The 26,942-nt window shown below is 60.0% G+C and overlaps 3 protein-coding genes across 5 annotated transcripts; 2 read left to right on the top strand and 1 right to left on the bottom strand.

The window, feature by feature from the left end:
- The first annotated feature begins 1,922 nt into the window (after window positions 1–1,922).
- LOC110089104 (uncharacterized) lies at window positions 1,923–4,501 on the top strand. Its single transcript, XM_020811928.3, has 2 exons — window positions 1,923–2,919; window positions 3,605–4,501. Exons 1-2 carry the CDS (start codon window positions 2,053–2,055, stop codon window positions 4,244–4,246), a joined length of 1,509 nt encoding a protein of 502 aa, XP_020667587.3. The 5' UTR covers window positions 1,923–2,052; the 3' UTR covers window positions 4,247–4,501.
- A 2,522-nt stretch (window positions 4,502–7,023) lies between these two features.
- Window positions 7,024–19,079, bottom strand: MGRN1 (mahogunin ring finger 1). Of its 3 annotated transcripts, XM_072982456.2 has the most exons (17): window positions 18,868–19,079; window positions 17,689–17,807; window positions 16,969–17,057; window positions 13,580–13,726; window positions 12,772–12,889; window positions 12,378–12,444; window positions 11,999–12,051; window positions 11,837–11,884; window positions 11,371–11,439; window positions 10,503–10,662; window positions 9,925–10,034; window positions 9,576–9,796; window positions 8,938–9,061; window positions 8,742–8,787; window positions 8,345–8,455; window positions 7,653–7,700; window positions 7,130–7,269 (listed from the first exon to the last, which is right to left on the bottom strand). In XM_072982456.2, the coding sequence occupies exons 1-16, from the start codon at window positions 18,953–18,955 to the stop codon at window positions 7,657–7,659; spliced, it is 1,614 nt and encodes a 537-aa protein (XP_072838557.2). In that variant the 5' UTR covers window positions 18,956–19,079; the 3' UTR covers window positions 7,130–7,269; window positions 7,653–7,656. The 3 variants fall into 3 exon arrangements, with proteins under 3 accessions (XP_072838556.2, XP_072838555.2, XP_072838557.2); XM_072982455.2 differs by lacking the exon at window positions 7,653–7,700 and having other exon boundaries at window positions 7,024–7,269; window positions 12,384–12,444; XM_072982454.2 differs by lacking the exon at window positions 7,653–7,700 and having other exon boundaries at window positions 7,024–7,269; window positions 18,868–19,078.
- Window positions 19,080–22,094: 3,015 nt separating this feature from the next.
- Window positions 22,095–26,857, top strand: UBALD1 (UBA like domain containing 1). The gene is made up of 3 exons (XM_072982518.2): window positions 22,095–22,335; window positions 24,085–24,147; window positions 25,818–26,857. Exons 1-3 carry the CDS (start codon window positions 22,198–22,200, stop codon window positions 26,139–26,141), a joined length of 525 nt encoding a protein of 174 aa, XP_072838619.2. The 5' UTR covers window positions 22,095–22,197; the 3' UTR covers window positions 26,142–26,857.
- Window positions 26,858–26,942: the final 85 nt, after the last annotated feature.

Raw genomic sequence — 26,942 nt, forward strand, 5'->3', positions numbered from 1 at the left:
TTGGATTCTCCCTGCTCTCCTGACCAGTATCTTTCACCGGGGGGGGGGCAGGGTCAAGGGTTCTGATGTCCCAAAAGGCCAACTGCAGAGAGGGTGCCCTCCTCCTCCTCGCACCCAGGGTGGTGGAGGAGGAAGAAGCATGGAAGAGGGGTCTACTAGATAGCCGGAGTAAGAGCCTCCCCTTTGCTTTTGTTCTTTGCTGAAAACACCCGCCGAGCTCCTGTCCCGCCTGGCCTGCCACTTCGTGGGCATCGTGGCCCCTGCCTATCTTCCCAGGTGGTCCATGTGTCCCTCACTGGCTCAGAGGCACCAGTCTCCAGGAGACAGGGGGACCCTCTGCCTGGTGAAGGGGGCTGGAGGGGGCTTCCTTTTCTCTTGCTCTTTATGTTGGCTGGGGCAGGTCCACATTGCCCAGCCTGCCTTGTGCCGTAGCCGTGCCACGAGCAGCGGGAGGCGGTCTTCATGGCAACCAAAGGAAAAGGCTCTGAGCTCTTCCCCTGTGCAGTCAGCAGAGTGCAGGACTGTGCAGGCTGAGTCTTGGGAGGCTCCTTCCCTCTTTGGTGATGGCAGCGAAGGGAGGCCTGCTGGATTGTGTGTGTGTGTGTGTGTGTGTGAGAGAGAGAGAGAGAAAGAGAGAGAGAGAGAGAGAGAGAGAGAGAATTTCCCACTTTTGGCTGTCTTCTGGTTGGGAGCAAGGCAGGAGGGCCATGTGGTCAGGTCCCCCCCCCACACTTTTTTCCTTCCATGGCCTCTCAGCTTGGAATGGGAAGAGGCCACCAAACTGCCAAGCATGTGCAACCTTAAGCACAGAGAGAGTTCTGACTCCTGTCCTCTGAAGATGCCCATGGCCACAGAGACTGGTGAAATGTTAGGAAGAACAACCTTCAGAACACGGCCAAAGAGCCCGAAAAACCCACCACGGCCATCACGTGCGACCTTCTTTGTGTGTTTTAAATCTTTCCTGTGGCTGCTTGAGAATGTCCCGAGTCAATCTGGTTCCCCATCTGTGTTACGGTTTTGGTTTTATGTCTTCGTCCGCTCCTTGGTCTGCTGTTGGCCGCTCTCATCTGCCTGCCCCCTGTGGGTTTGTCCTCACACTCCTCTGTGAGCGCGGGGAGGAAGGGGGAACACAGGCCTCTGTGACGAGGCTGCCTTCCTCCAAAAGCTTCGGTGGTGACCGCATCCACACCTGTTCGACCCCTTATTTATTGAAGAGCCAAAAGTGAGCCACCCTCACTTTCCATGTCTTGGATTAAAAGCATTTGCTTTCTTTGCGACTCTCTCTTGGCTTGTTCTTCACCCCACCCATCCGCTCCTCCTCCTCCCTGACACGAACCTCCCTGAATATGGATATGGACGTGGCAGCAGCGTGGCTGGGAAGAGATCCGCCGGCAGTCAGGAGGAAAAGTGGCCCCGGGGAGCCATTGAGAGGCTGGGAGGAGGCGCAGGTGCTGAGGACAGCCTTGCTGGGCTCAGCCCTGTCTCGGCTGGCCTGCGAAGCACCAGTCCAATAGGTGGCCGTGGCCGCCCACCTGGGGACCCCACGGTCCACTCTCCTCCTGTGAGACGTGAGAGGTTGTTTCCAAGCTGGGTTTCCCCTTTTCCCAGCTGGTCTCTTTTGCGGTTTTCTTGTCCTCACTCAGAGGTGTCACTGGTGGCCGGCGAGAAGTGGGACAGAGTCCCGTGAATGTGTCGAGAAGCCCACGTGAGACCCGCTGTCTCCGAAGCGGACTTTCCTTTGGTGGAGGGCCCTTGTGCTCTGAAGGAGGATCTTCGGCACCCTCCTCCTCCTCCCTTTCCTGGCCAGTCTCCTTGCACAGCTCAGGGCGGGCGAGCTCTCCTCTCCAAGAGGGTGGGAGAAGCTCTTCCACTTTATCAGTCCCTGAGTAACTAGCCCTTGCTGGGGCGGGGGGGGGGCAGGCAGGGCTCCAGGGCCGGCTTCCGTTCTGGGGTCCCCCTCCCCGCAGGCAGCCCCAAAAGCTAACGAAGGAAGGGAGTGGACTCCCCGTGTGCCCACAGCTGAGGAGCCGCTGCTCGCAGGCTACGACCCGCATGAAGGGGCTTTGCCACCTGTTTGCGGGCACTGAAGTTGTGCCACAGGCTCTGGCTGATGCTGGCTTTTCTGCGGAGGGAGGCTGTGGGTCCCCCCAGGCGGTCTCTGCTTGCAGCCTCGTCTCACACTCCCCTAATGAATGTAACCGTGAACCCTCGCTTGCTGCCACCTGGACACCCTCGGAAACCGGATCGGTGGCCCCCAGGGAGCAGCCTCCTAAACTTCCAGACGGGCTGCAGACGGGCCTGGCTGGCGGCCCCCGCGTAACCCAATCCAGCCGTGGGAGGCCGGAGGAGAAGGCAACACCTTGTTCTTTGTCTTGGCCCCAGAGGAGAACTTCCTCTGGGGCTGGACCCCGCTCAGTTCACTCGGTCTCTTCTACCAGAGGACCGTCCTTCCAGCAGGAGAGGTGGAAGACCTCCGAGATGTCTACTCGGAAGTCGCCCCCAGTCTGGCCGGCAGAGCCTTGGGGGAAAGGCTGCGGGGCCGGGACGGTGGACGACAGCCTCACCAGCCTGCACTGGCTTCAGGAGTTCTCCATCCTGACAGCTGATCCCGAGAAACCCTCCATCTCCGGCCACCAGAGGCTCCTGCCAGGCTCGTCCACCCCTGCCAGCGCCCCCCAAGGGGACATGTCCCCCGCCGCAGGGAAGCCCATCTCCTCGGGCACCCCCTGCCTGCGGCTCCTTCCCCTGGCCCCCGTCGACTACCGGACGAACCGGCAGGTGAAGCCCCCCTATTCCTACGCCACCCTCATCTACATGGCCCTGCGGGCCAGCCAAGAAGCCCGGCTCACCCTGGCCGCCATCTATGCCTGGATCCGGGAGAACTTCTGCTACTATCGCTATGCAGACCCCACCTGGCAGGTGAGGAGTGGGCCTGTGAACCCCCCACCCACCCCACGTACGTACCCCCACTGACCCACCTCAGAGCTGGGTAGAAGGCTCCTGTTCGCACCTGGAAGTGTGTGTGTGGGGGGTCAGGTCAGGATCTTTGTGGGCCCTCTGTTCCTGAACCCCCAAAGCGGCCCCCGAAGTTTGGAAATCGGGAGGGGGGAATGAAAATTGTTCCTGGAAGCCCAAACGCCCCCCCCCAGCAAAGCAGTAATTCTCCTCTGAAACATAGCGAGTTGGGGGATCCCCCCCCAAGAAAGAGGAGTTCTGTAGTGGTGGGTGGGAAAAGTCAAAGCGTCAGGGACCCCTGCAACTGGTCCCTGGGGACAAGACATGCCCACCCCCCGACAGAGGAACAAGAGGGCATCCAAGAGGGGCAGTTGCTGAAGCCCAACAATTCTCATTCCCCCTCCCCATTTCCAAACTGCAGGGGCCACTTTGGGGGTTCAGGAACAGAGAGCCCACAAAGATTCTGACCCGACCCCCCCCTCCTGGCCAAAGCCAAAGGTGGCGGCAGGGTGGGGGGCTCAGCTTGCCGCACTGCAAGCGAATAGTGACTCCCTTGGCTGGCTCAGAGGGGTGGGGGTCCCCCCCACCTGACTTGGTGTGCCCTAATTTTAACCCCCTCCTCCCCGCTCGCCATTTGCCTTCCCGACAGAACTCCATCCGCCACAACCTCTCCTTGAGCAAGTGCTTCCAGAAGGTTCCGCGCCAGAAGGATGAGCCTGGCAAGGGGGGTTTCTGGCAAGTCAACCCCGAGTACGCAGCCCTGCTTGCCGAGGGGGTCTTCCGGCGGCGGCGGGGAGTGCCAGTCCTGTCCTCCGCTGGCGCCCAGCCAGGTGCGCCCTCTCCTGCGCAGACCCCTCCACAACAGGACCCGCCGCCCGGAGGGAGACGCCAGCTGGGCAAACGCAAGCAGCCGCCAGGGGGCCAAGGCGCCGGGAGCTCCCCACCCTCTTCGCCAGCCCTGGGCCCATCTCTGGCCAGGGATCTCGGCTGGACCTCGGCGCTGGACGACGGCGACCCCTTCAGCAGCCCAGCCCAGAGCGACTTGGAGGAGGACCTGGAGCTGACCGCTGCCCTGGGCTCCCTTGCCCGGGGGGAAGAGGAGGCCGGCCGGCTGAGCCCAGAGGGTTCCCCCTCCTCTCCGGGCACCACCCTGGCCCACGCGGAGGAGCTGACTCTGGGCGCCGCTGGGGGGCCTTGGGGGGAAGGGCCGCTGGCCCCTCCGTGGGCCTTGGAGGAGGGGGCCTGCTTCGCGGAGAGCTTCCTGGCAGAGATCCAGCACTGGGGGGTGTGAGTGGCCAAGGGGGGAAGCCCGCAGCACCCCCCCTTTCCTGGCCCACACAGCTCTTCCTGCTAAGGGGACATTGGGGTGCAGGGGTGTTTAGCAAAAGGCCTAGACCCCCAAAGAGTGGGTGCAACAGATTTTCCATAGCCTGCAGCTGGCCGCTTATCTGGGGGGGGCAGGGGAGGGGAGGAGACCTGCAAGCTTTCCAGCCTTCAAAGGTGTAAGACTGCCGAATCAGTCAGTCGGGGCAGAAGCCATACAATTCCCCCCCAAGTTCCTCACAGATCTGGATTTTGGCACCATTTCTTAAATACATGCCAATGTTTCTTGAGCCTCAGTTTCTTTTCATTCAAGAAGCAACATCGAGGCAGCTCCTGCCCGCTGTCATGGCTGCACCTAAGAAAGCAGCCCGTCCACCCTGCAAGATGCTGCTTGGCATGACCCTGTTGACCGCCTCTTCATCAGCCAGCTGCAGGCCTCCCTTCCTTGGCGCTGGCAAGGAGCCACCGTGCCGTGGAGGCCAGGCAGGAGGCAAGCCCAGGCCTGCCCACGTGGCATGGGCAACATCTACCAGGCGTGGCATGGCCCAGGGCAAACACAGGCAGCCCTCCGGGCCGGTCCAGCTGCTGGGGCTCTGGGCTCCTGCGACTCCCAGCCTTTGACTAGAGACCCCCCCCTGTCGTGGCTTCTGTGCCAGGGTGGGAGGTGGGGAGAGGAAGGAAGGGACGGACAGGGCTGCCCGTGAGCCAGACTCCGTGGCTGTTCCTTAAAGAGGGGTGTGTGGGGTGTGGTTTTATTTGCCTCTCAAGAGGAGGCCAGACACGGCAGCAGGAGGATGGGGCCTCCCAGCAGCCGCAGCAAATCCACCAGGGCCCCAAAGCGCTAAGGAGGAAGCCAGGATGCCCTTGCACTCGCTTGGAGGGGCCACCGCTCCATCCCTCTTTCCAGAGGCTGTGGGAAACAACCCCCCACCCCAAACAGCGGCCTGGTCAGAGAGGTGGGCAGCAGGTGGGTGCCCTCCAGATGCCGCTCCTCCGCACCAAGCGCCTGCCACAGCTGGGCCGTCGGTGCTTGCCCGAGGGAATGGCGGCCCAGACTCTGCACCCCTCACTCACCCAGCCCGCCCTCCACCACAGAGCAAAGAAGACAGGAGGCCACCTATAATAAGAGTTTGAGTTTTATGTTCCGGGCACTCTACATACATTGCCCAAACCATCCGTCCCGCAACCTTTTTTATAAAGCAGGTCAGGACGGTCCCCACTGTGGAAGGCAGGAGCTCGGGAGAACGGCGGCCCTCTCGCCTCCTTCCGTCTGTGCCCCCCAAGGCACCCCTAGAACGTGGGACTTCCAAACCCCATGCTGAGCGGCCCAGAGGCCGGGGCGCCGGTTGGAGCCGGGCCACTCAACGGGACAGGAGGAAGGAAAGGTTGCTGATCCACCCACCCCCACCCCCCGCAAACGGGCCCGAGCCTTCCCCAGCCCTGGTGCCTCCCCTTGGCTCTACTACCGGAATGAGCCCGCTTGGGTTCATGCCTGGCACAGGCATGATGGGCACTGTAGTCCAAGGCTGGTGCAAGGCCCCAGGGTAGGGAAGGCCGCCCGGCTGGTTTTTAGGGGACCAGAACACAGGCTGGGCCAAGAGAGAGCTGGGCCCTTTCCCGTTGCCTTCACTTGAGGCTCAAACAGGTAGAGATGGACTCTGGAACCGGAGGAGGAGGAGGAGGAAGGGCAGGGCTTGGACCGCCTAAGCAAGAGGAGCAGGCCGACGGCCAAGGGGCAGCTCTGCCTTCTGGGCACGGAAAGCAAAAGAGTGACAGGCACCCTGGCAGGGGCTAGAGGGGAGCAGCTGGCAGCGCCACAGGACCTCTGGCAGCCTTAAGGCCCCAAGGAAAGGGTGTGTGTGTGTGGGGGGGGTTCTCTTCCAAGGGTGGGGAGCGAGCCATGAGGGAGAAGCAGCAAAAAGGCACAAGGCAGGGCAGTCACTGAGCATGAGAGGGCAAAGGGGGGGGGGCAGCAACCTCCTGCCTCCCGTGGGAAACGGGGCCTCCAGGTGGGTAAATCTCCAGCCAAAGGGCAGGGAGTGAAAGAGGAGCTGGGCCTTGGGCCTCTTCCTCCAGTCTCCCCCACAACACTATCGCCACTACACACACACACACACATACACATACCCCCTCTCTCCCGAGGCTGACCCTGTCAAATCAGGGAGCTGAAGAGCAAAAGCAGTTCCAGGGGTAGAAAAAAGCCCAAAGGAGAGGGAGCCTTTGCCCCTTCTAGAGCAGAGGGGTCTGTGGGAGGGAGGGGGCCTGGGAAGCCCCCTGAAAAGCAAGGCCTCCTCTCTGGAAAAGAGAGCAAGAAATTAGGAGGGGGGGCTTGGTGGTGTCTGTGGATGCTGCCCACTAGGAGAAGAGAGAAAAAAAACCCCTGGGTGTCCAACCCAACCTCTAGAGGCAGCTGCCAGGCTGGGGGCTGGCGTCCTGGCCAAGGGGCGCTGGGGGACGAGGGAGAGCCTTCAGCCTGCCTGGGCCCAGGCCAGTGTTTGTGGAGGGCGAGGCTGGGCGGGTGGGGGTCAGGCCTCGACAGCTGTTTGGCAAAGCAGGAGAGAGAGGCTCTCCCATCAGGCCCGTTTCACACCAGTTCCAGAGTGTGGAGACAGGTGGGGAAAAGGGGGGCTGGAAGGGAAGAGGTGCGTCTGGAGCATGCACTTCTGTACAAAGAGGGAAGGTCCGTCACGAGAAAGAGGCGGAAGAGCCGGACTGAGATGGAGCCGTCTTGTGTCCCCTTTAAGATCCCATCCCATGGTGGAAAGGGAGGGGCCGCATCTTGCAGGCAGCTCCCCCTCCCACCCTGGAGAGCAGACTGGATCCCCAGAGTTTGGCACTGGGGCCCCTGGGGGGTGGCTCTGGCCCCCAAGCCGGGCACTCAGGAGGGGCTCTGCCCGCTTTCCACGCCAAGGTGTGGCTGGCTGAAGAGGAAAGGCTGCCCAAGGTGGCCGGTCCCACGGCTCGGGAGGGTGCCCGTGAAGTCGGACGAGCCTGCAGTGCGGGGAGAGAGAGGCCAGCTCAGGGGTGTGTGTGTCTGTAGCCGCCCAACCCCTCGGCCCGCCTGGCTCCCAAGAGGGTCGGGGCCTTCCGGGGAGGCTCCAGCCGGAAGCAGCGACCAAGCCCCCAACACACCACCACCTTGCCCGTCGTGGGGGTGGGGGGGGGTGGGGGTGGGAGCATGCAGAGCCCCAAGCCCAGGATTTTCTACAGCAGCTGGGAAAGCAGACAGACCCCCCCTCCCCACACCTGCCACTGGGTCGCCACCTCTGCTCCCCAAACCCTCCACTCCTAGTTGCCAGGACCCTCCCCTCTCCTGCCGCCTCCAGGGCCGAGGAAGGCGCCGGCCAGGTCCCGGAAGGAAAGAGAAGACATACCCGCTCACTCCTCTCTCCCAACAGAGCAGGCGTCCAGGGGGCCGAGGGCTGCCCGAGGAGGGGGCGGGAGGGGCGAGGCAGACAGAAAGGAGGGAGACGTTAGAGGGGCCAAGTGTCCCAACAGCATGGATTCCACACATGGGCCTGGGGGGGGGGCAGCGGCTGTGGTCAGGGACGGGACCTGCCCTAAACCAAGGGTTCGACTGTCCCCCGGGCAATCTGGGGGGAGACGCTCTGCCTGTGCTCCCCCCCCCAGGGGCTTCTCCCTCCCTTCCCTCCTTCCCTCCAGGCTGTACCCCCTTCTTTTGTGTCTGCTCAGGGCAACTTCCTGGTCCTCCTCCTCCCAGGGAACCACCTCCCTGCATGCACACCTTCAGGTGTGCCCCCTGAGAAGCAAGCACACACATGCACGCTGGGCCACTCCTGCAGGGGGGGGGTTGGCTAATCTCCAGGGCAGGAAGGGTCAGAAGCCACCTACTCTAGGTGGGGACAGGGGGACTTTCAGAAGCCAGAAGAACAGGAAAAGTAAGAAGACACAGGAAGCCGGGGGTGGGACGGGGAGAGACGGCAGTGGGGAGTCAGCATGGGGTGGGGCGACAGGAGTCCTCCTCAGCCCAGCCTCCCTCAGCACCCCAGACTCCACAGGCAGCCCCCCCGCCCTGCCCCGGCAGCCTCCTCCTCCGAGGGGTTACCTGGCAGGTAGATGTCAGCTGGCAGCCCGTTCTCCCGCCTGAGGAGGCTCCTTGGTTCGCTGGCGCTGCTGCTCTCCTGGACAATGTCCTCCACCGATGGGGGCTGGCTGCCTGGGGAACAGCAGTGGGGGGGCAAGGGGGGGTCAAAGCCCACCCACCCCTGTGCTCTTGGGAAGGCTGGCATTTGCTGCCCCTGCAGACAGCCCCCCAACTGCCCAGGAGACACTCTGCACCCCCTCAAGGCCCGATCCAGCATTCTCATTCCTGCACTTGAGCACCAGACCGAAAGGACTCCCACAAAACAGCTGCACCCCCCCCACCCAGCCTGATCAAGTCCCGAAGGGCCTGGAGGCTTCTGGGCCCACTCCCCCCCCCTCCACCACCACCACAGGCTAACCTTGCTGCAGGGGGCGACCTTCCTCCGAGTCCTCGGTGGCCAGGCTCTGAAAAGGGGGGAAGGACAGGCCTCAGCTTGGCCCACACAGCACCACAAAGCACAGGGTTTGCCAACCTGGCTTCCACCCCCCCCCCACCCCACCCCACCCCCGGCTGCTTCTCCTCCAGCCAAGGCAGAGAGGAAGGAAGGGACTCACCTCGGGGGAGCTGCCCTCCCGCAGAACCAGCTCTGTCCCGACGAGCGGAGGCGGCAAGTCAGAGTCTTCCGAGAGCTTCTCCTCGTCTTCCTCGTGGATCGGCGAGGAGGGGGAACGCAAGGTGCTGTGCAAGCACAGGGAGAACGCAGGGTAGTGAAGCTGGGGTTCTGAAAGGGGCTCCTCAAGAGCATGCCCTGGGCTCACGATTCCCAGAAGGCCTGCTCTTCTAGTCTTGATGTGTGTGTGCGTGTGTGTGTGTGTGTGTGGAGGGGGGTGGGGGTGGTCGTTTGTGAAGGCCGTCTGCCGATTCCACCCATGTAGCAGGACATCTCTGCCCCCTCCTCCTGCGCACACTCCCATCGCCCTCCAGGCCTTCCACAAAGCCCTGCACCTCCAGCCCCGACCCCACCTGCACCACTCCCAGCAGACGGGGAGTGATTAAAGGGTCCTGCCGAGAGCCCCGCTTCAGAGAGACAGCCCTAGTGAGAGAGAGGCGAGGAAAAGGGGAAAGCAGGAGGAGGTCCTGCCATGGGACCAGGGCGCCAGGAGTAGGGATGGTGTGCCCTCCCCACACAGAGGGAAGGAGGAGGGATCCAAGGCCACCCACCCTGGGGGTTCCCGCAGGCCCCCCCCCTGACCTGTCTGGAGACTTGCTGTGCTTGCTGCTCTGGTGGCTGCTCTCCACCGTGCGGTCCAGCCCGAGGGGCCTGCCCGAGAGGGGAAGCCCGTCCAGCACCCCCGTGTAGCTGATCTCATCGTAGAGGGGAGCCGAGGGGAGGGAGGGTGAGACTGAGCGCAGGCCGTTCAGTGCTTCCAGCAGGGAGATGGGCTCGTAGCCCGGAGGGAGGTTGTCCGAGCACTGCGGAGGGAACAAGTGGGGGTGCAGTCACCACATGGTTAAGGGACGGCCACCCACCCAGAATCCTGGCCTGGAAGCCAGGCTCCATCTCTCTCTCCCTCCTGCACGACGGGGCCCCCTCCCCTTACCGAATGCTCATCGTGGTCCAGGGTTTGTGCCAGGACGGGGCTGAAGGAGAGAGGTGAGAGCGCCCCTGGCTTCTTCCTCACGGCTCGGATCTGCAGCAGGGCACGGAAGGCTGCCGTGGAAGAGAAGAGAAAAGCTGATTTCAGCCCTTCTGCCTCCGGATCTTTCAGGGAGAGACGAACTGGGCGAGGGTCCCCCCTCTGTGGAGCTCCGTTCCTAAGCCCACCTGCTGGCCAAGTCCACTCAGGATGCAAGGGGCTGGGGGACTCCCCCCACCCCCATCCTGCAGCCTCCCAGAAAGACATATATAGATCAGTCATCATCACCTTCACCGGCCCCCACCCACAGGGGCTACAAGCTCTGGAAAGCTGCCCCACGCCAAGGGTGGAACGCCTCCGGCACAACGCAGACCCTTTGCAGAGCCAGAGAAACAGCCTGAGGACAAGCCGTGTCCCTCCTTGCCATCCGCAATGGCCTCAAGGGCGGCCTCATCCTGCACCCGCTGGAGCGAATGGGTGCCCCTTCGTTCGCCCCAAGAGAACTGCCTTGAAGGCAGGCGGCGGCGGCGGCAGCGACTCACGCAAGCGGCAGATGGGGCAGTTGTTCGCCTGGTAGCGCAGGGTGTCTGCACAGGAGTTGCAGAGGCAGAGGTGCCGGCAGGGCAGGATGAGGGTGTCCCGCAGGTCCGAGAGGCACACCACGCACTCGTTGCTGTTGTCGCTGTTCTCGTCGTCACAGGGCTGCAAGAGAGGAGGGAGAAGGGCGGTCGGCGCTGCCGGCTCCAGGCGGGACCCACCGGGAGTCCTTCCACGGACCCTCGGACCCTGCTCTCCTTTCCTTCCACCCTGCTGATCTTTCCTCCGCCCCCGCCCCCGCCGGCAGCAGTGGCTGAGAATGCCCCAACTCTCTTCCCTCCCTCCTGTCCCTTCTGTCGCAGACACATCCTCGCCCTCTCTTGCAAACTGGCCGACCGTTCTGAACCAGTGGGAGAGCGGCAGGCAGGCACACGCTGCACTTCATGCATGCGGTTACGATTACTGTTAGTAAACATAACAGCAGCGGTTAAAAACAAAATGAAACCAGATTAAACAAGAAAACCACTACAGTCAAAGCGACGTTGAGGGTCACAGCAGTCACTAAAACAGACTGAGAGATTTTTCTGGCCTTCTCTGAAGAGGCATCAGTTCTGAGAGCCCATGGATCAAGAGACAGACAAACTTCCACCACCCCCCTACCCCCCGGGGCAAGCAGAAACGATGGAAGGGAACGCTCATGGTGCCAAGACAGACAAGAATGGAACCGAGAACCCCAGGCAAGTCCGCCCCCCCCGCACCTTTTTTTCATTCCTGAGGAGGGATGGCCTGCCTGGCATTCTCCCCCCCCCCCCCGGCGCCCCTTCCAGCTTCCTTCAGGCCTCATTCTAGCCACCAGGCAGGGGCCTCTCTCACCTTGGTCTCCTGGTTGTTCTTGTTCTCAATCCCGTAGATCTCCTGCAGCAGGTAACTGACCCGGTCCACCTGCAGGGGAAAGAAAGCACTTCCTGCTCCTTCTGGGAACACAACTCTTGTCTGGTGTCTGGCCATTAAAATCGCCACCTTTAGGATTCTTATTTCTTTCCACAGAATTCAAGGGTGGCAATTAGAACAGCATGGATTCCAGATAGGCAAACAGGACTTGAAACCTTCCCCGGGCCAGGGGTCCTTCTAGAAATGCCCAGGGAGCAGGAGAGACAGCTGCATGATGGGGGCAAGGTTCGGCCCATGCCTGGCCCAACGGGGCATCTCAGCCATGGAAGCCAGGAGGGGGGAGGGGGTGCCTGAACCTGCGAGGAGGCAGAGCCAGCAAGGGCCACTCCAGGTTCTCCCACCCATTTCTCTAGGGCTGCAGGAGGAAAAGGACGACGACAGGACTTACAATCTGCTTCTGCTTCAAGGGCTTCACTGAGAAACTGCCGTCAACGTGCTGGCAAGAGGAAACAGAGAGGCCTGGAGCTGGCTTGGGCGGAAGCCGGGGGGGGGACCCACGGCCTGGCACAGGCAGGCCCCCTCCACCACCACCTCAATGCAACCGGATTACCTTTTCAAAGGCGGCCAGGAGGATGTGGGCATGGCCAGTGACTTCCACAACAACTAGGAGGAAATGACAAAGCCCGTGAGTTGGAGGAGCAGGAGGCAGCAGCCCAGACCCACTGCATCCCAGCGCCGTGCCCGCTTCAGAGCCAGGCGGCTCCACGAGGAGATCTCCCACAGCCCTAATCCCTGCCCCACACCTCCCCCCCCCCCATAGCTGCAACCCTCATAAGGAATCCGACACAGCATGTGGTTTCCCGACACAAGCTGGGCTCCTGAGGAAGCTGCTCCAGCCCTTTGGCCACCAAAGTCTGACCTCTCTCTCCACCTTGGCCACGAGCCAGATGCCAAGCCCGCCCTTCCCAAGGGCCCGGGAGCTTCCTCACCATCACCTTCATCCACCACAGCTTGGATTACCACAGGAAAAATGCCTCGGTCCAGGTCAAAGTTCAGCTAGGAAAAAAAAGGCCCAGGGAGTGATTAGCTATGCAGAATGCAAGCCCAGGGAGATGATTTCTAGGACTGCTGAAGAGGCCAGCCTTCAAAAAGGAGCCTTCTGGAATAAAACAATGCCCCTTCTCCTATGGAGAACCTTCCCTGGCTGGTCCCACGTGAAAGCCTCCTGAACGGGGCCACCTTTAAGGCCACAAGACACCAATGAGCAAACCCCGCTTCCAGAAAGGTTTGGGGGAGGATCCAAGTCTGTAAGCCCTCGCCCAACTAAAAGACTCAGCGGTGAAGCCCCGAGAACTGGAGAGACCAGCAAGTCAGGAGAAGTACCTCATCATCCTTCCAGTCAGAGAAGTCCATCTTGAAGGAAGGCAGCGAGAACTGCTGGCTCACCCCCCGCTTGTAGTGCACAGTCTCGGACTGCAGGGACGGGTTCTTGGTGCTGTAGCTGTTGCGGGGGAAGAGGGAGGAAAGAGGGAGGGGGGACACATCATCACCCAGAGGCAGCTGGAAAAGCTCCAGGCCTCCTCCCGGGCACCCAGTCACTCCACTCCCTGTGGCCCATCTACTGAGGAGCAGCCACAGACCGGGTCTCTGGGCCCCTGCTGCGTGGCCGCCTTCACCCAGGCCACGAGGCTTCCGTTTGGAAGGAGCCGGCCAAATCTACCAGGGACCCTCGGTGCACTTCCTAACCTCACAGAGGTGCCACTGCAGGTGCTGCGCCTGGGCTGGAGAGAAGTTTCTCACGCTGGCAAACTCACAACAGAGGAGGGCATCCAAGATGCCCCCCTGTGCCCTCCCCATGAACATCCCTGACACAAAACAGAGGTGGGGAGACTGCCCTTCTGGAAATCCCCAGGAAGCACAATTCTCCTTAGAGCAAAACTCACCCTCTTCTTTTGGGACATTGTTTTGCTCAAGAACAAAATGGACCTCAAACCTGAAGTGACATCCAGACATTTTCGGTTGTGCTCCACTGGGGGGGGGAGGGTTTGCGCAACCACAGCAGGTCCCTCAGGAGAGGGATTGGCCTCGCTGCCACCCCCGCCACCCCCTGCAGGTCTCCAGCTCTGCAAGGAGATCTCTGTCTCCTGGAGGCTTTCGCGGGAGAAATCCATGAAAGGCATCCTGCACTCACACGGCCATGCCATTAACAAACTCCTCTGTTGCTTGGCAGTAGATGGTGATGGCCACGCGGGCATCGGCGTCAAAGGTAAACTCCAGGCTGTATAAGGCCTTCTGCTTCCCATTCTCCTCGGTGGGGGTGTCAGCATCCTCCTTGTACCTGAACGGAAGAAATGTCAAGAGGACGGATATTGTTATTGATATGGAAGGTTTTTTATTACATCGTTTGGACAGAGACAGGAATGTGGGGAAGTGCAGAGGAGGAGGATTGTGCGTGTTTGTTAGAGAGAGCTGGTGCACAAACTCAGAGATTATAACACGTCATAGCTCTTTGGAGCTGGAATATCTGTCTGTTAAATGCAGACCTTTTTACCTTCCACGGGAATTCAGCGTTGTTATTATTCTTGTTGTTTATATTCCGCCGGATGCAAATGCGGATTTGGCGCTGGGTCATCTGGGCGATGAAATTGGCAACTTGCAAAGTAAATTTCCGGATGCTGTATACATTATTGCAGGAGACTTCAATCATGTAGATCTACGTGCAGTCCTCCCCAAATTCCATCAACATGTAAGGTGTGCTACTAGGGGGCTGAACACCTTAGATAAGGTCTACACGAATATTGCAAATGGATACAGGATATTACAATTGCCACACTTGGGCCAGTCTGACCATATGTCCCTGTTTTTAGCTCCGGAGTATATTCCTCTGAGAAAACAGTCAGGGCCAGTAGTCAAGACAGTGAAAAGCTGGCCGGAGGGAGCAATGGAGCAGTTAAAGGACTGTTTTGAACAAACAAATTGGGAAATTTTTGACCATCCTGATCTGGAAGAACATACAGCTGCAGTGTTAGGGTATATGGCACACTGTATTGACACGGTCACAGTGGATAAACGTATCCGGGTTTATCCCAATCAAAAACCTTGGATGACCGGGAAGGTTAGACGCCTGTTGTATGCTAGAAATAAGGCTTTTAAGTCTGGGGATGATCTAGACTACAGTGCAGCAAGAACGAATTTGAGGAGAGGCATTAAGCAAGCTAAGGCCGAATACAAGAGGAGAATTGAAGACTGCTTTCTCAGCAATAACATGAGGCAAGTTTGGCAGGGGGTTCAACAACTAACAAACTACAAAGCAAAAAAGGTTTCCTCAGGCGGAGGTGTGGAGGTGGCTGAGGAGTTGAACAACTTTTTTGCTCGATTCGAGATCGATCAAACTGAAACTGTTCATTTGCCATCATTTACTCAGCAGAGTCCCCCCTTCATTGTGAATGAGCAGGATGTGAGACAGACTATGAAAGTGGTTAACTCCAGAAAAGCAGCTGGACCCGACTTAATTCCTGGTCGGGTGGTAAAAGACTGTGCTGATCAGCTAGCCGGGATATGGACTGTAATTTTTAATAGATCCCTGACACTATGCGCAGTTCCCGTCTGTCTCAAGGCTTCCGTCATCGTTCCACTGCCTAAAAAGTTGCCTACAAACAGTCCGAATGACTACAGGCCGGTGGCACTAACTTCAATCTTAATGAAGTGCTTTGAGCAGTTAGTTCGGAAATATATTATCTCCTGCCTTCCTCATCCCTTTGATGGGCTTCAGTTTGCTTATAAAGAAAATAGATCAACCGAGGATGCGATCAATACTGTGCTTTATATGGCTTTATCCCACTTGGAAACACAAGGGAATTATGTAAGAATGCTGTTCGCGGACTTTAGCTCTGCTTTTAACACCATTATACCCCACAGATTAATAGACAAACTTAAAGATCTTGATTTTCCAGATTCTATCTGTCTGTGGATTTTGGATTTTTTAACAAATCGTCCACAAAGGGTTAAACTGAATGACTACATCTCTACTGACAAGATACTCAGCACTGGCACTCCACAAGGCTGTGTCCTTAGTCCACTACTGTTCTCCATTTATTCATCGGATTGCACCAATAACCATCCCAGTAATAGGATTATCAAATTTGCAGACGATACTACACTAGTAGGACTTATCTCTGGGGATGATGAGTCTGCGTATCGGGACGAGGTATTACAGCTATCCCGCTGGTGCAAAAAAAACAATCTTTTATTTAACATCCAAAAAACCAAGGAATTCATAGTGGACTATAGGAAAAAAAGAGCAGACATTCAGCCACTGTATATAGATGGAGTTTGTGTGGAACAGGTGGTTGAATGTAAGTTTCTTGGGACTATCATAACAAATGACCTGACTTGGAGTGCAAACACCGCTGCGTTAATCAAGAAGGCACAACAACGGTTGTATTTTCTAAGGATTCTTAGAAAGCAACAATTGACTGAGAGTTTGTTAATCACCTTCTATCGGAGTTCGATTGAGAGCATATTATCCTACTGTCTCTGTGTATGGTTCACGAGCTGCACAGTGGCAGAGAAAAAGGCAATTCAAAGGGTGATTAAGACGGCCCAAAACATCATTGGCTGTTCACTCCCCTCTTTGGAAGAATTGTATAAGAACAGATGTAAGAGGAAGATATCTAACATACTGAAAGACTCCTCTCATCCGGGATATCAGCTCTTTAAACTATTACCATCAGGAAGGAGATTCAGGGTATTGAAAGCAAGGACAAGCAGATTCAAGAACAGTTTTTACCCAAGTGCAGTATTGAGTTTAAATGTGGGGCCATAGGTTTTTGGTGGATTTCAATTGCTGAGAGAAAACGGGGTATCTATATTTGGATGGTGAAAGTTGTGTATATTTTAACTTTTTTTTGTAGTGTTGTCCAGTTTTACCTTGGGGAAGAGCACCTCATTTCGTTGCACCCACTTGTGAGCGCAATGACAAATAAATTTCTTATGTCTTATGTCTTAAAAAAAAACTCTTGCCACCATTTGTCCATTAGAAACTTTAGAGAAGGAAACGGGGGACTTACCGGTCTTCCTCAGACAGGGTGCCAGGACTGAAAAAGCCCTCTCTCCAAATTGCCAGCTACCTTCTCTTTGAGGGCAAGGGCCCCAGGGGAAGGCAAAGACCTCTGAAGAAGGTCCGCCTCACCAACCCCCTACCCCCCCCCCCCCAGGACTGTGTTCCTAAAAAAGAACTTTTCCAAGCTCTTTGTGATTTCAGAGCCTGGCTTCTACAGGAGGAGTGTCCTCTGAGGGCTGATCCAACGATGACCTTTGGGTTGAGCCCTGACAAAGGCAGGGAGCAGGGAAGCAGCCAAGCCTAAGCCGGAAGGAGGGCCTGCCCACGTAGCACAGATGAGAAGCAGGCCAGAGGAGCAACATTTTTTTTTAAAAAAAATGGATGCCCATTTGCCCACCTGATGCCAATCGCAAAGTTGGCCTCACCCAGCCTGCCTTTTCCGCCCTGAGCAAATCGGGTTCCAATTGAACCACAAATCCACCCGATAACCCGAAAAGCTGGAGTTTGCCTTGAAATACCTGACCAGGCGAAGGGAGTCTTTGCGGATGTTCACCAGGCTTCGCAGGGTCTTCACTGGCTCATGAGGCGCAGGGGTGACGTAGGGAAACTGAAAGAAAAAAGGAAGGAAGGACCTTTGGAGTCAAAGCCAATCCACTGCAAGGAAGACAAAGGGGGGGGGGGAGGCTGGAGAAAAGAGCCTGGGTGGAAGGGTCTCTCTCTCCTGGCGCCCCCTGGTTTGAGCTGCGGGGGACCTCCGTTCAGGCCATTTGACCTCCTGCAAGCTGGTGTCCTACAGAATGGGCTGGACTTCAGATCTTGCCATCCCCAGCCAGCAACCAAGGGCACAAGGGCTAAATATGGAGATGCGATACAACTCATCGGCCAGGCAGTACGTGAGAGAAGGGCTGCGGTGAGAGTTCAGATGAACGATGCCAAGAAGGAAATCATGGTCTTCCTCTTCCCCATGGCCCTGCCCACCACCATATTGAAACACAACGTTCAGAATTTCCCACTGCCAGTATTCTCCACCTTTTGTCCCTGACGCCTATCTATCTCAAAGCTTCCATCATGGGGCAGGCTGTTTCTGAAAACTGCACAGCCCCTGAAATCAAGAGAAATCAAAAGGAACCCTGTTGGGGGGGAAATATCCATGGGGCTGCAGCACCGCCCTCCCTCTCTTCCTTTTGCATCGGGATCCTGCTCCCACAGAAGCCCTGATGAAAGCGTTTGGCACTTGCCTGGACAGGCCGGTTCCCGAGGAAGTTCAGGTCCATGTTCTCCCCAAAAAGATACCCTTCCGGATGAGGTGTGTCGAACTTCTCGCCTCCCATGAAAAAATGACTGGCAAAGTAGTTCCCTGGCAAAGAGAAAAGGCCTCGTGTTGCTATAAGGAAGAGGCTGCATTACACGTTTGGGCTCCTTCTGAGAAGGCGGGGAGACCAAGCTGTAGCTGATGCTTGATAAAGGTCCAGAGGGGGTCTGGTGAAGGCGCCTGGCCGTGGCCCATGTTCGTCTGCAAGGGACACCCAGATCTGTCTTTGGCTTTTCCCGCAAGAGGCTGACACAGCCAGCAACCTCCTTGGAAGCTTGTAGGGAAGCCATGAACGGCCCTCCCTGCAACTCCCTTCCCGCCAATACCTAGACTCTCCTTCTGACAGCTGACCCCTATCTCCCCCCCCCCGCCTCCCATTGCCCACCAGCGATGCTCAAAGCTGGTTTTTAGGAGGCCGGCCTTGGGTTCCAGAGACGCTCCCAGATTTTACACCCCAGAAACCAAGGCAGTCTCATGGAAGGCGACTCTGGGAGCTGTGGGTTGGCACCCCTGTTTAGAGGCAGAGGGGGAGAGGGTGGTTGTGGGCATAGAAAGGGGCCTGGAGGGGCCGCCTGGGGTGGGATGGGTTGGGGGGGCCGTGGACGGCGTCTGGGGCTGGAGCCTCATGGCAGGGGTGGAGGGTGGGAAGGAGGAGGGGTAAGAGGAGGCTTGGGTGCCTCTGCAGGGCCCCCCTACCCCGCCCCGCCCCGCCCTCCTCCCCCCATCTGCCCCTCCAGCCTCCCTCTCAGGGTCCTGAGGAGGACTAAAAGGAGTGGGGGGGGCAAGAGAGCCCCCCCTTGCAGCCCCTCACAGGAAAGGACCCCCCAGGCTTCAGGAGGGTGGGGGAGGGGAGGAAAGGCAAGAGGGAGGCGGGGGGAGGCCCACGCCTGAAGTGGGGGAAGGGAGAGCCCCCCCAAAAAAAGGCGGGGGAGGGGGAAGGGAGGTCGACAAAGGCAGCCTTTGGGGAAGGCCGGGGGGGGGGCGGTCGCCGAGGAGGCTGCGGGGGCTGTGGGGGGGCGGAGGGCCGCGCGGGGGGGCTGCCCCCCCTTTTGCTTCCCTCCCTCCCTCCCTCCCTCTCTCTCTCTGGGGGGGGGGGCTGCCTCACCGGACTTGGGCGGGTACCGATAGGCCGAGTTGGCCTGGATGTCGATGTCCTCCACGCCGGCGATGCGGCGGCTCAGCAGGGAGCCCATGGCCGGAGCGGGAGCGGGAGCCGGAGGGCGAGAAGGGCCGAAGGGCCGGGAGGGCGACGGGCTTCCTCAGCCTCCCGAGTCGCTCCGTCAGGGAAGCCTGCAGGCCGCTCCCGCGCGGGGCACCACGGGAAAGCGAGTCCTCGCGCCCCGCCCGCCGCCCTTCTCGCCGCAGCTGCCCTCCCGGCCTTGAGACTACGATACCCAGCAGGCGCCGCGCCGCCCCGCCCTCGGCTGGTATAAACAACCATCGGCCTCCGACAAGGCGGATGGGGCGGGGCCTCGCGCTGTCAGTCACGCCGACGCAGGGAGCATAGAAGTACGAAAAAGAAAGAGAGGCAAGCGAGGCTTGGGGGGGGCCCTCCGAGTCCCAGCCGCGTGTTGAGAGGCGACACGGGTTCGCCTCCCAGCCAGCCAGTCAGTCACCGGGAAGAGGCAAAGACGCCGCCTTCGGTTGATGGCAGGAAATGTGGAAGAGGCACCCCATGAAGACCCGGCGCCCCCGAGGTGGGCATCTGGGTTCTCCAGATGTTGAAGAACAGTAGCCCCCCCTCCCTTCTGGTGGGGCCAGCAGGCGATGCTTTTACCCTGGGGGGGTCATTCGGGAACAGGCAGAAAGACCCAGGGAGCCCTTGGGCAGGGAAGAGGGTCCAGGGCCGGCCGGAGTCTCTGCAGGGTGGATTGATTGATTGATTGACTGATTGATTGATTGGTGATTGACTGATTGATTGATTGATTGATTGATTGATTGACATTTCTCTCCCCCCGAACGAGTAGCTCGGCTTCTTCTACTCTGGGCAGCTAACAAAGGACAGCCTTTGAGGCGGGGGGGGCACCTGGGAGAGGGAGTGGGGGGGTCGCATCCTGCCCCACCACCCCCACCCCGGCGCGGGCCCCCGCCGTCAGTTTCGCATCCCATCCTTGCAGCAAGGAGGAGATGGAATTCGTTTTTCCTCTTGGCATCCTCATCGCTCTCAGTTGTAATGTCGCCTTTCAAGGATGGCAAAGCGGCCTCTTCACCCGCTTCCTTCAACGTCGTCCTTTCACGCCGCCTGGTCTGCTCGCGGTCTTCGGCTTGAAACATTGCCTTTCAGTGTTGCAAACCGCCTTGGGACCTTGTCAAGGAGAAAGCCGGGGTAAAAAATAGTTTAAATAAGTAAACAAAGCAAGCAAGCAAGCAAGCATCCCTGTCCAAGCGGCCTGAGCGACTGCAGGAGGATGATGGCAGTGCCTTCCGCCAAGCATCCTCCCGGCCCCGCTTCCTCTCTCCGCCTCGCCCCCCCCCCATGGAAGCGGTTGCTCCTGAGCAAAGGGACCCCCCAGGGACGGGGTCCTGCAGCCCCACCCCAAGAGCGCTTCGTCCTCCTCCTTCCCGCAGGGGGGGGGTGCTGGCCTGCAGGGCTGCGGCGGCCCCTCCGGGAAAGGCTGGAGCCCCCCCCCGGGCGTCGGCGCCCCCCCACCGCTCTCTGGGCGCTCTCCAAGGTCCTGAAATGACCCTCGCGGCGGCTCCAGAAGGCCCTGCCCGTGGCGGCCCCTCGCCAAGAGTGGGGCTCCAGAGTCCGCCCAGCGTCGCTAAGGTGCAGGCCCGCCCCAGCCGCGTGGCTTGTGGTCCCCAGAGTCTCTCTTGGCGCTCGAGATAGACTGCCCCTGAACAGGGATGCTCCACGTTCGGGTGAGGACTCGTGGCCCCTGTCGAGGGGAAAGGCCGAAGAAGGGGCTGCTCTCTCTCTCTCTCGCTCGCTCGCTCGGTGTGTGTGTGTGTGTGTGTGTGTGTGTGTGTGTGTGTCTACGTACATGAAATGGGTGGGGCACAGAGCATCCCCTGACAACTTCGCCTCGGAATCTTTCTAGGTGGGTGGAGGGGCAGCGATACCCAAAAGCGACTTGTTCCCGGGCTTAGCCCTGCAGAGGAAGCCGCAAGGCGCGGGACCCCGCTTCCTCTCTCCCCCCCCGGTTCTCTCGCACAAGGACCCCCCCACGTGATTGCCTCCTCTCCGCCCCCCCCCCCGCAGGCTCCTTGGCACGGCCGGAGCGCTTTGCCTTATATAGCGCGATGCCCGCCCAGAGGCCCCGCTCATTGGCTGCCCGGAGGCGTCACTCCAGCTGCACGGGGCGGGTCCCTGTCTAGTTTGCAAACAAAGCAAAGCCCTCTGGGAAATGCAGTCCAAAGGGCTCTGCCCGGGGTGGCAGGATGAGTTCCAGCTCTTCCCCAACCGACCCCCCCCCGTTCCCAAGTATCCAGGGAGGGAGGGAGGGCGGCAGGGAGGGGGCGGCTGCTCTGTCACCTGGCCCTGATGGAGCGGGACCCTGTGCCAGGAGCGCAGCCCCCGCCCCTCAGAACTGGACCCGGGGAGGGCAAGGGCCCCATTCAAGAGCCGTCGAGATTGCAAAAGGCCTGCTTCTCTCGGGGCCGTCGAGGCAATCCAGCTGTTTCCCTTTCTGGGCGGCCCGCGGGTCCTGGGTGTGGGAAAGGGGATGGAACGCGTCTGCCTTGCCAGAATGGAGGTGCGGTTCCCCCCCCCCCGCCACACACGCATAACCCCTGTCCCGAGGGGCTTGCACGCCAGTACAGAGATAGGGAGAGGCGCACCCACCGAGGGCTGGAGGGGAGCACGCCCCCCCCCGATTTGCCCGGGGGGGGGAAACTCAATAAGCCCCGGCAGGAGGAGGAGGAGGAGGAAACAAGCGCGCTCTGCTGAGGTCGAAGAGCGCTCCACCCGGGCCCGGGTGCAGGAAAAGCCCTCCGGGTCCGACGACGCTCTGGCCCCGATCTGCTGAGAAAGGCCCCCGCGAGGGCGACGGGCACGGACACGCCCTTTGCACACGCTCAAGGGCACTCTGGTCTTCCCCTTCGGAGGCTCCGGGGAGGCTGCCCTTCGCCCGCAGAGCCGCCCCCCCCCGCAGGAGGGTGGACGAAGCCAGGGGCTCCGGGGCGGCCACCCTCCCGCCCCCCGTCCCTCCCTCCCCGTCTCCTTCTCGCCCGCCCCGGCAGCCGCCGCCCCCCGGCGGGAGCATCTCCGGGCGGAAGAGGGGGCGGGGGCCGAGGCGGACTACAGCTCCCAGCGTCCCCGGGTGGCCGTCGTCGGGGCTCGCCCGCCCGCCCGCCTGCCTGCCTGCCTGCCCAGCCGGGCGGAGTGTGAGTCAGGCGGGGCCGGAGGGGCGGCGAAGGCGGCAGCGGGGGGGGGGGGGAGGGAAGGGATGGCGGCCCCGTGAGCGAGCCAGGCAGCGGGGGCGGCGGGCGCGCCATGGCTTCTCCCTCGCCGTCGGGGAACGTGGCGGAGGAGCTGAAGCAGCAGGTGATGGTCAGCCAGTTCGTGGTGGCGGCCGGCTGCGCGGCGGAGCAAGCCCGGCAGCTGCTCCAGGCGGCCCACTGGCAGTACGAGGTAGGGCGGGCGGCGGGCGGGCAGGGAGGGAAGGGGGGCTGGTCTGCTGCGTTGCCCCCCCCCCCTCCCGTTATCCCCTCTGATGCCCTCCGCTCGCTCGGGACGCTGCCTTGCGGGAGATCTGCTTTGCCTTCCCCGGTCGGCGAGGGCTGGAAGGAGGCCCTGCCCTCCCCCGCATCTGCGACAGGGCACGGGGGGGGCGCGGGGGGAGAGCCACGGATCGGGCCCTCCCCGGCTCCGGCAGGCAGGCAAGCGGCGGAAGTTGGAGGTGAGCTGGGAAGGAGAATCAGGCGGTGGGCCCCTCCAGCACTCTCTGAGACGGGGGGGGGGAATGGCAGCAACGCACAGGGTTCCTCTGAGCACGGGCAGAGCGCAAGCTGCGTCCAGGGGAGCAAGAGCGCCTCCGCTTCTCCCCCGGGCGAGCCGGTGCCCCCTCCCTCCGAACAGCCCCCTCCGACTGCGGGATTATCCTGCCCCGGGAAGGGGAAGGCCGGTCCCGGGGGGGGGGAACTCCTACTCTTCCCACAGCTGGAAGGCCAGCGGCCTCCCTCCCTCCCCCCCCCCGCCCTGTGGCTGCCAGGGGTGCCAGACTGGCTCCTTTGCTTCAGCGTGGCTTTGGGCAAGGGGGAGCTGGCAAGGGGGGAGAGAGAGAGAGAGAGCAGCCCGTGACAGAGGGCTTGGAGGGCACACTTAGGGCGACACAGGAAGCCCGGGGGGGGGGGGCCTTCACTGCCCTTTGATCTCTTGGAGAGGGCACCCCAGAAGTGACAGCCGCCCAAAGGGTCTCTCAGAGGCTGGCAACCACCCTAAGCGAGAAATGCTGCCTGGGTGGTGGGAGTGACATATGGGGGGGGACTCAGAGGGGCTGAAGAGCTTCAGAAGGGGGGGGCTCGCGTTTTATAAGCATCTCAAAAGAGCCCGGTTGCAACTCAGCCTGACCAAAGGGGGGGGGAGTTATTGAGCTGGGGGACAACATTTCCCAAAATTCCTCCAGCCAGTGTAGCAGTGGGGATTCTGGGTGTTGTAGTCCCAAAGGTCCTTCATGTTGCGCGTGCGGGTCTTGTGATTCGGTGGCCTACCCCTTGTTGACCAGCCGCTTTCCCCCCAGCCTCCGGCCTCACCCCTTCTGCTGGGCTTTCAAAGTCCGTGAACTTAGTTCCAGCCTGTCAGAAGCATATTTGGGGTGGAGGAGGGGGTGGGCTGTTAAACAGCCAAGGGGCCAAGGAGGGGACTTGGAGTCGCCCCTGGAGATTCGGGGGGGGGGGGTTCTTGTTAGGCTGCCGTTCTCCCCTCCCTGACCCACTGACTCTGCAATATAAGTGTTTGGTTTGGTTTAGTTTGTGGTTTTGTTTTGTTTTTTTTGTTGTTGTTGTTTTGCAAGGGGAAAAAAGCCATCGTGCTGGCTGGCAGAGTTACAGTCCGAAGAAGTCATCCAGGTCCTGATTCGCGTAGCAGGCCCCAAAGGATTCTGGGGGTTCTCTTCCTACACCACCCGTTTCAAAAGCTTTGGCCCTACCCCAGCCCTCGCTCCTCTCTTCCAGTCCAGACTTCCTCTCAGCAGCAACCCCACCAGCCTTGGCATCTTCTGTGCCCGGCAGACCCTGCCTGAAGGCTGGCAGGAGGGGGCTCTTATTAGTTACTTATTCATTTAAAACATGTGTATGCTGCCTTTTCCCTAAAGGATTCAAGGCCCCTGACAGTATCTTCTCCTTCTTCCTCTGCCATTTGTTTGTTTGTTTGTTTCTGCAGACAGCTCTCAGTGCATTTTTCCAAGAAGCCAGCATTCCTTATAGCCACCCTCACCATCAGATGGTAAGCTCAACCCTCCTTTTCTGGAGCTGAAATGTTGTGGGGGGGGTGGAGGGGGGGGAGAGGAATTTTCCAGGCAGCTAGAAAGTGAGTTTTGAGGGCAGGGGAAAGAGTGTGCTTACCTGCCACCTTTTGTCTGCAAAAGAGGTGGATGTGGCCAGGGAGGGGAAGGGTTTAGCCTGCCCAGACGTGGCAGCTGGAGTATTCTGGGGCGAGCCATCCAAACAGTTACTTTTCTACCACTGAGCACCCTCGTCATAGTTGAAGCCAGCACCCCAAAACCTCAGCTTGCCCCATGGGAAAGAACTGGGGACTCTAACATGGTGTCTTAAGTCATCCCACAGAAGGGACGGGGAGACAGAGATCCCGGTCTGCCTCACAGGCCACTCAGGAAACTGAGCCGTCTTTTGAACCCAAGTCCAAAACGAACAGGACAAAACGTTGCTGTGGCCACCCCACCCCCACCCCCAGGGGCAGCATTAAAACTCTGTGGTCGGTGCCCAGCCCCAATGCACGCCTCCAGCTTCCCACCCGCCCAAAGGAAGTTGTTCCTGGTGGGCCCCCCCCCAATGCCCAGAAGCCTCTCTTAAGCAGAGCAGGCCTCGGTCCATCCGTCAGGGTTGTAAACCACGTCTGCCAATGGAAAACCCTTGTAAATGGCAATCCCAACAGCTTTTCCCCAATTTTCTAGAAAGCTCCTCTCCTCTTCCCAAGACGCAGCAAGGAAGAGTTTAATTTGCCCGCTTTCCAAGAACTATTGAGAGGCAAATGTCACAGACAGGAGAGGAGAGGCAGTCAGGAAGCGAAAGGGCCCTTCGTGACCCCTCCCAAAAGCTCTCGGAAGCCCCTGCTTCCCTCTCCCTTTCTCTGTGTTCCTCTCTTGATCTCTACTTCTTCTGTTTCCTTCTGTCTCTTTTGTTCTCACTGTGGGGGGCTGGATCATTGGCGACCGCCCCACCGCCACCCCCTCTCGCAGGCTTCCTTGTATCATTCCTTCTTCTGGAGTCTGAGGTGGCAAGCCTGGCCTGGCAGCAGCCCACGACAGCTTTTTCGTGATCGCCCAGAAACCCTAGGCGTGGTGCTGGTATTGATAGGATCAGAGCACCGTGGAGCTGGGAAGGGCCTTTGGGGCGGGGGGTCCTCGGGTCCAATGCCTTGCAACAGCTAAAGCTTCCCCGAGGGGCAGCCCCCCCCATGTCTCCATGGGGAACCTCCGAGGAACGTCAGCCATCTCACTCCCCTGGCAAACGGCTCATACCAGGAGGAAGTTGTTCCAAAAGCGGAGGCAGAAATCTCCTCTCTGGTCACTGGACGTGGGGGCTGCAATCCTGTTGGGGAGCTCTGCACGCACAGGGCTGGCGCGCTCCTTGTCCCTGGCAAACTGCCGCCCATGAAAGGCTTCTTTTAGGGGTTCGAGGGTACACAAGGATTCCCCGCATTGTGTACGAGTGGCGGGCAATCCAAAATCCTCTTTAATTAGCAGCCACTTGCTCCCGACAGCATCCTCCCCCTGGCTCATGAGGAGCTGAGCCACAGGATCTCAGGCGGTTGTGACCTCCTCTGTTCGGGAAAGGGGGGCTGAGTCCAGAGGTGTGGGGGGGGGCTTTTCGAGACCTGGCCACGGGTCTGGGGTCTTGAGTGCTTACCTTCCTTCTCTCCCTCTCTCTCCTCAGCCGATGTGCACCCCAGCCAACACGCCAGCCACGCCGCCCAACTTCCCAGACACCCTCACCATGTTCTCCTGCCTCAAGGCCTCGGAAAGTTTAAACAGCAGCCCGGTGGCTTCCGTGGCCACGTCTCCCCCTCCCCCGCCTCCGCCCCTCCCTCAGCCTGGAGGCTTCGGATCAGCCTGGCCGGCCGGCTCCCCTCCAAGGCCCCCACGGAGCCCTTGGACTCCCCCGGCCGCCCCCTCGCAGCCCTCGGGCTGGCCCGCCAGCGTCTCCCAGCGTGCCAGCCACGAGCCAAAAGCCAGCGCCACCCTGGAGGCCGAGAGATGAGGCCAACGTGGGCCGGCGGCCACGTGTTCCTGTGGGGGTGGCAGCCACCTGCTGCCCCAGAGACTCAAAACGGCAGCTCCCTGCAAGCCATGGCCTGCCTGGGGTGGGGTGGGGGGGGTTAGAGAAGGGGGCGGCCGTCCTGGTTCCAGAGGCTGAAGATGCTGGTTTTTCTTCTGGCGGAAGGAAAGGGTGGCTTGCTTTTAGGCCCTGCCTCACTTTCCAAGGGAGGGGCGTGTCTGCCTTCCCCCTGCAGGCATCTGGGGCAGAAAGAGACTGGGGGCCCCTTGCTCTGGACTCCCCAAAGGAGGAGGTCAGCCTGCCAGATAAAGGGCACCGGGCGCACTCACCAAGGAGGAGGAGGGGAGAGCCGGGGGGGGGGGGGGAGAAGAGCCAAGGTGCCCTTGGATGCTTGCTGGGTTCTCCAAATACACTTTTCCCTGAGCACATTCTGCCCCCCCCCACCCTGCCCCCAGTAACAACACTCAATTGCTCTTGAGCAGAAGACTCAGAAAAGCTTAGCTGGGACTCCTTCCTCCTTCGTGCCAGCCACAGAGCCATCTGCATGCTAAGGTTGAAATGTCACCATCCACACACACCCCGCTGACGACACGACCACCACCATGCACAGAGTGGGGGTGGGGGGGTTGCTTGTTTCTAAACTGTTCTGTTTTAACAATCAGTGCATTTCTTTTTGTGGATTAAATTCTTTTCTGAAATACTGTTTGTGCTACAGCTTGCAAGGGAAATGGTGGAGAGCATGGGGGGCCATGGCTCTCCCACCCCCTCAACACACCTTGCTAA

This window comes from Pogona vitticeps, chromosome 13, assembly GCF_051106095.1.
Source record: "Pogona vitticeps strain Pit_001003342236 chromosome 13, PviZW2.1, whole genome shotgun sequence".
In the NCBI taxonomy this organism is placed as follows: Eukaryota; Metazoa; Chordata; class Lepidosauria; order Squamata; family Agamidae; genus Pogona; species Pogona vitticeps.